At 38.6% G+C, this 13,776-nt stretch overlaps 2 protein-coding genes across 2 annotated transcripts in view; one reads left to right on the top strand and one right to left on the bottom strand.

The window, feature by feature from the left end:
- cyfip1 (cytoplasmic FMR1 interacting protein 1) overlaps positions 1-13,776 on the top strand; it is a 51,680-nt gene that overhangs the window by 31,203 nt on the left and 6,701 nt on the right. The window contains 6 exon segments of the mRNA XM_034217167.1: positions 2,498-2,594; positions 3,032-3,108; positions 4,757-4,865; positions 5,519-5,638; positions 6,696-6,895; positions 8,560-8,647. Of these exon segments, the coding sequence (XP_034073058.1) occupies positions 2,498-2,594; positions 3,032-3,108; positions 4,757-4,865; positions 5,519-5,638; positions 6,696-6,895; positions 8,560-8,647 (691 nt within the window).
- On the bottom strand, positions 10,374-13,311 carry LOC117546809 (fibronectin type III domain-containing protein 9). Its single transcript, XM_034217169.1, has 2 exons — positions 13,215-13,311; positions 10,374-11,406 (listed from the first exon to the last, which is right to left on the bottom strand). Exon 2 carries the CDS (start codon positions 11,323-11,325, stop codon positions 10,678-10,680), a length of 648 nt encoding a protein of 215 aa, XP_034073060.1. The 5' UTR covers positions 11,326-11,406; positions 13,215-13,311; the 3' UTR covers positions 10,374-10,677.

Raw genomic sequence — 13,776 nt, 5'->3', positions numbered from 1 at the left:
GGCCTGAAGCTGCTGTTCTACTAGCTGCTTCTGCTACAACAGATGTCCAAATCTATCCAGATGGTACCCAAGTTTCAAGGAAATAAGCCCAAAAAAAGCTAATTACTGCTTGTTTACATCCCCTACAGTTCTAGATGTATCAAGAGATACACAGTAGCTGGAAAACTATTATACTATTACAGAATAAGATGACGTTATTAAAAGAGTGCCAGTTGAAGCTCGGATGGAAAATGATGTTAAAGTATTATGACATTTAAGTGAGGTTACATCAGATCTGTTTGGGGTCATGAATATATATATAAGTACATTCTATTGAGCTTGTTTACATTTAATTTCTACAGAATTGTGACTTTTCTCATTTTGAATTTCTTCAGATATTTTGACTTTTTTCCAGAATTTTTGAATTTCTTCAGAATGTTTTTTTTGGACTTTTACTGAATTTTGACTTTTCACAGAATTTTGACTTTTTCAAGGAACATTTAATTTCTTCATAATTTTGATTTTTCTCATTATTTTGAATTTCTTCAGATATTTTGACTTTTTCCAGAAATGTTGACTTTTCTCAAGGAAAATAGTTTTTCTTCAGAATTTTCACTTTTTCAAGGAAAATTGAATTTCCTCATAATTTTCACTTTTCTCATAATTTTGACTTTCTCAAGGAAAATTGATTTTCTTCAGAATATTTTTTCTCAGAATCTTTACTTTATTCACAGAATTTTTACTTTTTTAAGGAAAATGTATCTCTTCAGAATTTTGACTTTCCACTGATTTTTGACTTTTACTGAATTTTTACTTTTCCCAGCATTTTGACTTTTCACAGAATATTTACTTTTTCAAGGAAAATGTAATTTCTTCAGAATTTTCTCAGAATTTTGAATTTCTTCAGATATTTTACTTTTTTTCAGAAATGTTGACTTTTCTTCAGAATTTTGACTTTTTCAAGGAAACATTTAATTTCTTCAGAATTTTGACTTTTCTCATAATTTTGAATTTCTTCAGATATTTTGACTTTTTCCAGATATTTTGAATTTCTTCTGATATTTTGACTTTTTCCAGATATTTTGAATTTCTTCTGATATTTGACTTTTTCCAGATATTTTGAATTTCTTCAGATATTTTGAATTTCTTCAGAATATTTTTTTTCAAGTAAAGTTGAATTTCTTCAGAAATGTTGACTTTTTACTCAGAACTTTTTTTTCAGAATGTTTTACTTTATTCACAGAATTTGGACTTTTCTCAGAATCTTAAATTTTTCCAGGAAAATGTAACTTCTTCAGAATCTTGACTTTTTTCAAACATTTTGACTTAAAGGGACAGTGCACCCAAAAACAAATAAACACATTTTTCCTTTTACATTTTTCCTTTCTACTGTAGTGCTATTTTTTTCTGTTTTGTTTCTAAGAATTTTAGGAATGAAAAGAAGGATAAAACCTGCCGATCTCCAAATACACTGCTTTGTTTCCTTTATGAACAACACATTCTCAAAAGTTAATTTGATGCTGTTGAGATACAAGGATGCCACTCTGTCTCCTACACATTTAATGCTTTTATTTCGGCAGGACAGAGCTTTGTGTGTTAGATTAAAAGTGTGATTGGACAGATGCAACTTCCCTCCTTGTTTTTTGTTTTTCTTCCTATTTTAAATTTTTTAAAGAGACTTTGGGTAAAACTCCCTCAAATTTGGGATTAAGCGTTAATGTTTTGATGTCTGTTTTGAACCTCACTGCAGGATTATGTTGAGGCAGGTTTCACATAATCCTTTAAGCACAACAACTGGCATCAATCATAAGTGCTGTAATTCAACTGTTCACCCAACAATACTGAAACAAATGATTTAGTATTCCAGATGTTTAATGTTGTTAATGCTGTTCAAATATTTAAGAATGCAGAAGTGATAATTATGCAGTTATGTGAAGCACAGTCACTTTTATTTACACTTAATTTGATAACTCCAAAAACTTCAAATCTTGACTTTTCTGACTGGAAATGCATGGTAAATGATAAATGGACTGTACTTATAAAGCAACACAGGGTTAAGTATCTTACCCAAGGATACATCGACATGTTGACCACACTCTGACCCTGTTGCACAAATAAATGATTTTTGATGCAGATGTGACGTTCGCTTGTCTTTCCCACTTTTCTTTTTAATACTGCTTAATTTTCAGCAATATATAAACCAATATGAAGGCCTCGCTGTGTCTGTCATCACCTTAAACACAAAAAACTCACCTCAAAAGTCTTAAGAGTAAACCTGCTTCACTTGCAAATAAGTATTCATATCCTGCCAGGTGTTACTGCTTCCTGTTCTTTGTTTTTTTGTAATGCATTTTATGTTTTTTAACATCTGTGTGTATGTTTGTTTTATGCTTATTTGTGAAGTGTCTTCTTCTTATCAAGTTGCCATATTCAAATATCTGTGTTCACTGTTGGATACAGGTAAAGTACAACACTCTGCACTTTGAAGTAACAGAGTTTCTATTGAATTATCTTCCAGGTATGTGCTGTATCCTCTGGATCTGTACAACGACAGCGCCAACTACGCTCTGACCAAATTCAAGAAGCAGTTCCTCTACGACGAAATCGAGGCTGAGGTAATAAAATATAGATAATTGTATTAGATGTGATAGAGATGCAACAAAGCAGAATGCCACTATTTAGTAAGATTTGTCTTAAAGTGCTGTCGAACAAAGTCGATGCTTCCGTTTCCACATCTGTCGTCAGCCACATCTGCATTTCCAGTTGTTATATAACCGCTTATAAAATGCCACTAATGTAGTAACTATACGCTTTGTTAGGGTTTATTTACAGTTCATCCAATTTGACTCACACAAAGAAGTGACAGTTGTATAAAGTCAAATAAAAAAGAGATGTTTACAAAAATGTTTACAAAGTTAAAAAACAAGGTTGTACTGGATGGCTTTTTTTGAGGTTCCCAAAAACTAAATATTGTGTTCAATAAATTACAACAAAAAAGAGTCACATGTACTTCTAACACTCCTGTTATTTGAACCTGTGGCTGTGATTTTAGGTGAACCTGTGCTTCGATCAGTTCGTCTACAAACTGGCTGATCAGATATTTGCGTACTACAAGATCCTAGCAGGAAGGTAAGGGGACATATTTCAATGTTTCACACCATGCAGTGATTGAGGGGTATTTGTACCCCAGGGTTATTATTGTGGAGTAATCTAAGAAAAAAGGATATCATGATTTATGATGATAGATGGTTATATACATATTAGGGATGGGAATTTCAAAGAAAATGTATATTCGACCCCCAAAAAAACGGTTAACCGATTAACCGAAATGTACATATCCTATAAAAAAATAAATACATGTTCAAATAACTATAGAAACCAAGTCGAATTTGTCAACTGTATTGAACTGGTGATCGCAGTTTGAACAGTTGACCGCTATAGGCCTACAGCTTTCATGCTTAAAACATAACTTGGTTTTTAAATGAAAGAGGGATCATACTCGAACAACATAACGGGTTAGGGTAACGTAACCCTATCACAACAGAGATCAACAACCTGTAACGGCACAGAATCCAGCTATTCAATACTCATTCTTCTTTAAGAATATGAGCATGTCTACTCAGGGGAGAGGCGGGTGTGGAGGCGATTCACAATCAGGCCAGCTGTAGAGAAGACCCTCTCAGCTGGAATTTGGGCATAAGATGAGGTTTGAGTCTGCGTGATCTGCGTGTCGGGAGGGGCAGCAGCCATATCATTGGCTAGAACTAGCTAGATCTGATGGATTTGGACGTAAACGCGAGTGAAGTATAACCGGACGCGAGAGAGAGAGAGATCAGCACCTGCAGCTCTGCCCGCTGTGAGGGACCGGTGAGCGGAGCAAAACACACCTTTAGCTATGGCACTGTCGTATACATTGAATTATTCCATTTGCTCATATGTAATCAACTTAGGCACCCCTCCCAAAAATTAAAACACAATAAAAATATTCATAACTCATATTCGAACACCTGAATAATTTGGGATATTCGATTAATCGTTCCCATCCCTAATACATATCAATACAAATAGAGCCATTAACATTTCATTGATACAAACCCTTAGTTAATACTCAATAATCAGTAAAAATACAGCAACAATAGTTTAAAAATGTATTTAAAAAATGAATTCATATGGCTGAAATATTTACCGTTAAAGTAAATGATAAATGGCTTAAATAATAGGCCAAATGTTATTGATAAATATTCAAAATAATGATGCATTTACAGTTAGACTAGTTAGCTAACGGTAATGATTAACATTTAAAGTCTTTAGCTAAAAATAAACAGTTAAAAAAGGCTAGTTAGCTAAAATTTAAATAGTAAGTTAAAGTAATATTTACCAATTAAACTCGTACTTAGAAAATAAACCGTTGAAAAGGCTAGTGAGCTCGATGTATAGATTATCGGTTGATTTGGTTAGATAAAAGTGGTGATAAACTATTGAAATCTGAAGCTTTGAAACCCTTGAAATAATCGGCTAAAAGATGAAATAGTAGGCTTTACTTTGTCAATTCAAATAAAAATACAATAATGCAACATTTTCTACCTTTTGTTTAACTTCCTCCTATATATCAAGTAAAGGAAACACGTTAACTTGAGTTTATCTAGTAAGGATGTGGGTTTAGTTTGGGAATCCTTGTCGTAAAGTACTTTATACCAGGAGATTTTGTTTTTAAACATGTATTCAGATATCGAGACACTGTGTATGCGTAACTGCACCTGTTCATCCCCCCCCTCAGTCTCCTGCTGGACAAACGTCTGAGGTCCGACTGTAAGAACCAGGGAGCGAACATCCCCTGGCCGGCCTCCAACCGCTACGAGACGCTGCTGAAGCAACGCCACGTCCAGGTGACAAGCTTTCACACCTTCAGAGGGTTTCATTTGATGGTTTTTATTTAGTTTTAGTCTAGTATGTAATATCCTCGTCTTACCTTGGACAAAAAAACCTAACTTTCTTCTGGTTTTAGCCGACAAAAACTGTTTAAGAATTCGGATTATTGAACATTTTAACCCAAGTTTTGGTTGCGTGTGCATTGTTTTCAGTTACATTTAACGCATGCTTTTATGACTTTACTTTTGCACTTCGATTGTCCATTGATCAATCTTACACCTAGAAGGCACTTGGAGAGAGCAACGCTACACCAGGTCAAAGGGTCACAAAGATAATGAAAGAAAGATAATTGGTGAATCCACCCTGTAATTGGGATCCGCTCCAGTTTAAGTTGAATAGAAATCGGACCACTGGTTTGTCTGAAGTCCTGCACAGCAAACCAAAGCATACACTTGTACTCAGAGGTAAAAGAAAACACTGTAATTCATTATTGTCAATAATAATAATAAGTGTTTTAGGTTGTGTTGTTATTCTTTTAACTACATGTATGTGATCTCGTCTGCGTTCAAGGGTATCGGTGCCATTTCCTCTTTTGTTTCTTGCTTTTAACCCTGTTACTTCATAACTTCTGCGTCATGTAGTGTTTATAACGTGTTTTTGTCTCCTATAGCTCCTCGGCCGCTCCATTGATCTGAACAGACTGATCACTCAGAGGATCTCCGCCGCTCTCTACAAATCTCTGGAGCTCGCCATCAACCGCTTCGAGAGCGAGGACCTCACCTCCATCATGGTGAATACTTCTTCTTTATCAGCTCATCTGTCAGGGTTACCGTAACGTGAGGAAGATGTGCTGCATTTAGGGTTAGGGTTATTATTCAAGACTAGTATGAACTAAATAACAGCGATTTCATCGTTAACTAAAGTACACCACATGCAATAGAGGGAAGGTTCATGTTATCCAAAAATATATCCAATATGAAACAGAAAACAGTCGTATACAGAGCCATGGTCAACTGGAATTCATTACCAGTCCAAGGGTGCGTTTCACTTCGGTTAAATGGATTCCTTGCGTCCCTCACTTGCGTCGTTTCCCTGCGACTAGTCCCTCCCACCAGGGAAGCATGGAGAGACGCAGGGAAACCACGAGAAGCAGGGAAAATCTCACAAACGGAGAAACATCTCCGTTTGTGATGACGCCGCACAGCTGATCGTCTGACAGCAGCCAGATCAGTGCATGCGCTGCATCGTCCAATCAGTGAGCGATACACAGTAAGGGGGCGGGGCGAATGTCTGAGGATTTCACCGGAGGATGGTCTGGTAGTTCCTTGATTATCGCTCCTCGATCCTCCAGCACAAATAAGGCCACTGGTACGCTACTCAAGATGGCGCAGACAAATCAACTTCCGGTGATACCGAGACCGAGGAGCGAGGAAATGAAAAATAAGAGAAGTGAAACGCACCCTTTATCATTCAGGAAAATTCCCCAATGCATTTCAAAAGTTAGCTAAAAAAAATCATCTCCGTATCATAAAGTACAACTGTGTCTGTGGGAATGTACAATTATTTATGTCTGGCTTAATGATGGTTACAATAGGATGATAATTGTTGTTTTCAGTTCATATTGAATTGTGAATTGCATGAAATTACGAGCTGTTTTTTTAATGTATGTTTGACTGTGTGTGCGGACCCCAGTAAGAATAGCCAATGCTAGTGCTAATGGGAATAAAGAATAACATCAGATTATTAAACAGTGACATTCTCATACATGATCGAACAAAAAAAACCTTCTTGCCATCATCCTTGTGATTTTTCTGGTTGATTTATTCTGTGTATTCCCTGTGTTTCAGGAGCTGGAAGGTCTCCTGGACATCAACCGCATGACGCACAAGCTGCTCAGTAAATTCCTGACTCTGGACAGCATGGACGCCATGTTCCGCGAGGCCAACCACAACGTGTCGGCGCCGTACGGACGCATCACGCTGCACGTCTTCTGGGAGCTCAACTACGACTTCCTGCCCAACTACTGCTACAACGGATCCACCAACAGGTGCGTTATCAGAGGCAAATCAGACTGTATCTGTGTCTTATCAACTCTGAGATCTGGTCATAAGAGATATGGTAGATAAAACTAATCAAGCTAAATACATTTCAAACATATACTCACACCAGCGTGCTGCCATCATGATTATAGTGCATTTAGTGACTTTACATAAATCATAATAACATAATACAGGTGGACGCACATGCTTTTAAAATGCTTTCTCTAGGTAAACATTCAAAAAGACAACATCTGTGATCTCCAACAGCATGTTAGGGCCACTGTCAGTTCAAATGAATATGGAGGAGAGGGGTAACATTCAGAGGAGAAACTCAGAAGTTAAAGGCGGAAACTTTCGGAATGAATTTAGCTAATCTCTCAGGATAAAAATGATAAAGAAATTCCCCAAGATAATTAAAACAATCCCTTTAGGCATTTAATTATCAGCATTTATATTAGTTAGTTATAACTGTAGTCCAAACATAAGGTTGTTTAATATAATAAAATGTCTTGTATGAATCTTTTAAAAGTAAAATAGGTTAAATAGTTAAATAAGTATTATTATTATTTTATTTTTTTCAAACCAACTGTAGAGGAAACTTCTGTGTAGCTATGCAGTGGGAGTCACCGACTCAGGAAGGAGACACGGGAAGAGCAGTAGCTTTGATGTCAAACACATGATGGTTTATTTGGAGTTAACGGCCGGAGGATTCACATCACAAGTCCAAGAGTCAGAGGTTCTGACTTCACGGTAGAGTTGCCACATCAATTCTGGAGAGCCTCTCTCTTGCCAGCCCATCTAACTGGTTTCGCAGAGAGTAAACAACATATTTGAGGAGATAGCCTAAACAGTGTGGGAACACAGAGCTACTTGCCTCGGACACTTATGACCTCGAAGATTTTACCTTGGAGTCCACAAATACAGAGAAGGAAGTGTCCCAGTGTACCCACAACACAGACCATCTATGACCCAGTATTGACCGGTCACAGAATGGGAACAATAACATTATTGGCTAAGCCGCCTGTGTCCTTAAAGAAGGAAAACAGACATCGAGGTTTGTCCTGTATGTTACTAATTGGCGTCTTATGATAATTATTTCCACAACACCAACAATATTCTCACAGTATTTTTGCTAGTACATTTGTGACCTTAGTCATCTGTTGTCTTCTTAGAAACGTTATAATCTCACATGATATTCAAGTTTCTCGCAAAAATGTGTGAGGAATTTCTAGTAAATGTACTGTTTTAATCTCAGAGAATAGTCAAGTAGTTTTCTCTGAATCCGCTCCGTTCATATTTTTGTGTAACCTTTCGATGAGCCGTAACACACCATTGATCCATTGTACCGTACAGAATCCCAACCAGAGTTTAAACCTCATGATATGTGGGTACAACAAACGTAAACAGCCTCATTATATTCTGGAAATAAACACTCGTGTTTTAGAAATTGTTTTGCGCCAACATAAAACACATGCGTTTAATTTTCATATTTTAATTTTGTACATATTTTAAATCTTGTTCGCTTCTGTTTGTGCACACTATGCTCCTGCAGGTTATCTGCAACAAGACAGTGTGTGTTTGATCCTCCTGCCATGCCATATAATCTCATCCATACAAAGTGCACTGTATCCTCGTTGTGTTGGTAAATAAAGTGTTTGATGTCTCTCTGCAGGTTCGTGCGCACCGTGCTGCCGTTCTCTCAGGAGTTTCAGAGGGACAAGCCGCCCAATGCTCAGCCTCAGTACCTGTACGGCTCCAAGGTCAGTGAGCTTTCCTCTATCAGCCCTTTATCCTCCTGGGTTCAATGAGTAGAGGGGATTTTATCTGACCTCAACCTCTCCTGAGTCCACATGTTAAAGTCAGTACATGTCGAGGTGTATATAACAAGTAGAAAAGCATAATTGTGGGAAAAATACATTAGTGGAACAGTGGAAACAAATCAGATGTGATCAAAATGTCCTCCATGAGCTACTTATTTACAACAGAAATATTCAATGGGACAAAATATGAAGAACAAAACCATGTAAGCGCAGTTGAGCCGGGATAATTTCCACTGTCCTGTTCTAATAAATCTGCTTTGTATATTGTTCAAAGCTGCATCAAAAGTATTGTTTTTTTTGTATCCAAGTTTCTATTGAGATTTTTTTAAAGTGAGCCTTGAATGTCTGTCATGTAATTACAAATCCAATAGAAAATCCTCAAACAAAACCCTACATTTGAATCCAGAATGTCATGAAATTGAATGAGGTTTTTTCAATTAAATCAATTAAAGGAAAATTCAATGAAACCCCTTTTTATTAAATTGATCTCATCAGTTATTATTTAAAAAACCTTACCTTGGTTGCTGATTGGCTAATGGTTACACAAGACAAAACATCGTTATGACATCATAAAGTGGCCAAAATCTGATCAGCTCATTTTCAGACAGGTTTTTATAGAAATGGATCAAAAAGAGAGAGAATCTTTGTTCCTGAAACTTTCAGAGTCTCTTTCCACAGAGGGGACACATGTTGATGTAGAAGAGACATGAAGAAGAGGGGACACATGTTGATGAAGAAGAGACATGAAGAAGAGGGGACACATGTTGATGTAGAAGAGACATGAAGAAGAGGGGACACATGTTGATGTAGAAGAGACATGAAGAAGAGGGGACACATGTTGATGTAGAAGAGACATGAAGAAGAGGGGACACATGTTGATGTAGAAGAGACATGAAGAAGAGGGGACACATGTTGATGTAGAAGAGACATGAAGAAGAGGAGACACATGTTGATGTAGAAGAGACATGAAGAAGAGGGGACACATGTTGATGTAGAAGAGACATGAAGAAGAGGGGACACATGTTGATGTAGAAGAGACATGAAGAAGAGGGGACACATGTTGATGTAGAAGAGACATGAAGAAGAGGGGACACATGTTGATGTAGAAGAGACATGAAGAAGAGGGGACACATGTTGATGTAGAAGAGACATGAAGAAGAGGGGACACATGTTGATGTAGAAGAGACAATGAAGAAGGGGACACATGTTGATGTAGAAGAGACATGAAGAAGAGGGGACACATGTTGATGTAGAAGAGACATGAAGAAGAGGGGACACATGTTGATGTAGAAGAGACATGAAGAAGAGGGGACACGTGTTGATGTAGAAGAGACATGAAGAAGAGGGGACACTGTTGATGTAGAGAGACATGAAGAAGAGGGGACACATGTTGATGTAGAAGAGACATGAAGAAGAGGGGACACTGTTGATGTAGAAGAGACATGAGAAGAGGGGACACATGTTGATGTAGAAGAGACATGAGAAGAGGGGACACATGTTGATGTAGAAGAGACATGAAGAAGAGGGGACACATGTTGATGTAGAAGAGACATGAAGAAGAGGGGACACATGTTGATGTAGAAGAGACATGAAGAAGAGGGGACACATGTTGATGTAGAAGAGACATGAAGAAGAGGGGATACATGTTGATGTAGAAGAGACATGAAGAAGAGGGGACACATGTTGATGTAGAAGAGACATGAAGAAGGGGATTTTGCATAATAGGTGACCTTTAAACACAATGGATGATGTTCTGGGTTGGGTGGTGCCTGATTCAAACTATTGTTGTGAGCAGGTAGGCAACTTTAAAAAACCTAACCAGCAATAGGAATTATAAAATAGGGACAGTAATTCAACAATTAATTGAATTGTATTTCTCCCTGACACTCCCCGGGCTGGGCATCATTTCACGAGTGGATAAAAACCGAGTCTGGAGATAACAATACCGCGATGACCTCAATCCAGCTGCTTCACACTGGCTCGGCTCCAGACAGCTTAGCCAGCGCCCTGAGCTCGTGCTCCTGGGTAATTACGTGGTTCGCGGCGTTAGCAGAGAGAGGAGGGGGGGGCGGCTGCACGATGCCGCCGTTCTTCCCGCTGTCCTCGCTGCTGTTAGCGTAGATCCCCGAGGATGCAATCATGTCCTGCCGGGCGATGCTGGTTCTAGTTGTTGTTGTTGTTGTTGTTGTTCCTCCCCGGGTGGGCACGCAGCACATTGTGTGGATGCACCCCCACAGCAGCACGCCTGCGATCACCAGCAGTAACACGCAGCAGGTGAGCCACACCCCCATGGCCAGCTCCCACCCCGCACGGTCGTGGGGGTCGTTGCTGTCGCTGGGCGTGCTGAACACCTGACACTGGTCCTGCACCGGATTGGCTGCCTGGCAGGTGACACACAGGAAGTAGGCGGTCTGGGGGATCAGGTGGTGCAGGTAGGTGGAGGTCTGGCTCACGGGGATCCGCTCCTCGATCATGAAGCTCTTGCGCTTGTATCCCATCAGCAGGCTGTTCCAGTTGGGGTCGTACATGACGCTGTAGAAAGTGTCCAAGCAGTTGGGGGAGACCGGCCAGCTCACATGGGCCGAGGTGGCCGAGATGTTGAAGACCACAACCCCCATAATTCACGGCGGTTTCTGTGGTTAGGTGGAAGTGTTTCCTCAGGTATGACAGACTTTGTGTTCTCACGAGGAGACACTGACCTGGAGAGGAGACAGAAAACAGAGAGAGAGAGACGCTAAACGGGAGAACTCATCGTAACCTGGCAACAGTGGCAGTTATATTATATACCTTTTATAGAACAATGACCCTGCATAAAAATACATTCATCTCAAAAAGAGAAGAGTTATAGCTAGAAGCTTATTTCCATCTGCAGTCGCTGGGCAGAAACACACAACAATTATAATTCTAGTTTCTCTTGGGTGCCATGGAGGGGCCAGTTGTTTTATGAGAGGGGGACATTACATGAGGGACAAAAGAGACAAAGACAGTGTTCAAGATTTAAACATTTGTATGGTAGTATAACATCATAGTGCACAATAATATCAACATCAATGGTTCGAATTTGTGACAGAAACATATGCTTTTAAGCAAAAGACTAGGTAGTAAACTATACTCCACCTCCTTAGTGTTGCACGTTATTCAAGTTTATCTTTGAATGACTTTATATTCAGATGTTGGCCTCTGCAGACCATTTACATGCACATATATGACACACTACAGGGAAGGAAAACCCCAAGTGCATAATAAGGCCCTTTTTAAGAGATATAGCTGAAATATAGTTAAGGAACCTATTTGAGCATTGTTCACTGATGATTTCTACCAAATTTGACAAAGAAATAAATGATTTGACTCAATTTGTATTAGTGAGATATATCTATATATGTGGATAGTCATATTTTGTTTTTGAGAGACGACCGGCTAAAGTAACTGGATGGCCTACCTGCCTGTCAGCCTTCCATCTGTGCACAAATTGATCTCGTGCCCTCATTGGTCATGTGCGCGTTCGTGTGTGTTGGAGGAGGGGCTCTGTGAGGAAGTCTGAAGGAAGGGGCAGATTTTTTCCGGCTGCGTACTTTCAAATTCTAGCGCACTCGAGCTGGTTTCCCCATTCTTACCTACCCTACCTTTTAATATACAGTATTCCTACAGTGTATTTCCTGTAGTGTGTTTATGCTTATGTAAAGCCCTTTGAATTGCCTTTGCCTTATAACAGCGCATTAATGGAAATAATGTTACAGCCACCTCGCCCTCGTATCAAGCAATAACAAGAGAAGGGAGAATAGAGCAGGATAATAAGCATTGTCTGCAGGATTAACTGGAACAAAATGTGGTGGTGGGGGTGGGTGGGGGGGGGGGGGTGAGTGTGCACAGATGTTCAGAAAATGACATAATGCAGGATGATTTGTTGTGAGGAGGCTCATCTGTAACCCTGTGGAGTCACCCGACAGGTGGCGGTCCAAAACCAGCCTTTCTGATGTTTTATGGATTAAGAAATACTCTATTCGATTATTTCAAAAATGTAATTGGCTAATTGTTATTAAATAAAATCATGATCTTAACCAAAAAATAAAACGTGACAGTAAAAACGACTTTTAGGTGACCAAAATCCAATTTCTTTATTTAAATAGTTTTTGCACAACACTTAATTTATAATCAAATAAGGTTATGAGAAAAAAGTATTTTTGTCAGCGACGATGTCAAATCCATGTATAAAAACCATAGTTTTAAATATCTAAAATCACTGCATCATACAGAGAAATAACACACTTTGTGTATACCAACACTATGTAGTCTTTTCACTAAATGTAATTGAATGTTCAATTCATTCTGCTGAAAATCAGAAACTGTGTTAATATCTAAACCTATTTGAATGCCATGTTGCACATCTCCACACGCTGACAACACTAATCCTGGCATTTATGAAATGGAAAATGACTTTAAGGACTAATTCATGATCAAACTAGTTGTTGGTGATCTTTGCTTGAGTTAAGAAATATGAGAGACTTACCAAAGAGACACGGTCAGAGAGACGCTCCGGTTATTCAGACATTTTATCGTCTAATCCCTCTGACGGCAGAGGATCGCTGTCCTCGTCTCAAACGCTGCTGCTGCTTCACGAGAGGGGGGGATTAAAGAGAGAAGGGAAGAGGGGAGAGAGAGAAGGGGGGGGGGGGCTGAAGCCTTGTGTGATGGATGATCAAATGTAAAAGTGAGATTCACATTGATAAAAACTAGTGACTTCTTAAGTGGTTGTTCTAGCTGGTCCTTTACAACAGCCTCCATCATTACAGGTGTCCATTAAAATGTGAAAGCAGATGAGTCCCGTTAGATATTGTCGTGAACAGACGTTTTATTATATTATCAGTAAACATTTAATTCTAATTGTTTCTTAACAAGTATATTTTTCACAATTATCCCAATATTTTTGTGGTTCTTGTTCTTATCATATTTATTATTTTTATTACTATTAATAATTATTTATTTTTATATTCTCACCATTTAGTTTAGTCCCTTCTATTAGAATACATTTTCTATAATGCTTTTCTTTTTTCTTTTCATTAAAATAAATA

The sequence above is a fragment of the Gymnodraco acuticeps genome, unplaced genomic scaffold (genome assembly GCF_902827175.1).
Source record: "Gymnodraco acuticeps unplaced genomic scaffold, fGymAcu1.1, whole genome shotgun sequence".
NCBI lineage: Eukaryota > Metazoa > Chordata > Actinopteri > Perciformes > Bathydraconidae > Gymnodraco > Gymnodraco acuticeps.
This window is presented reverse-complemented; position numbering and strand designations above follow the sequence as displayed.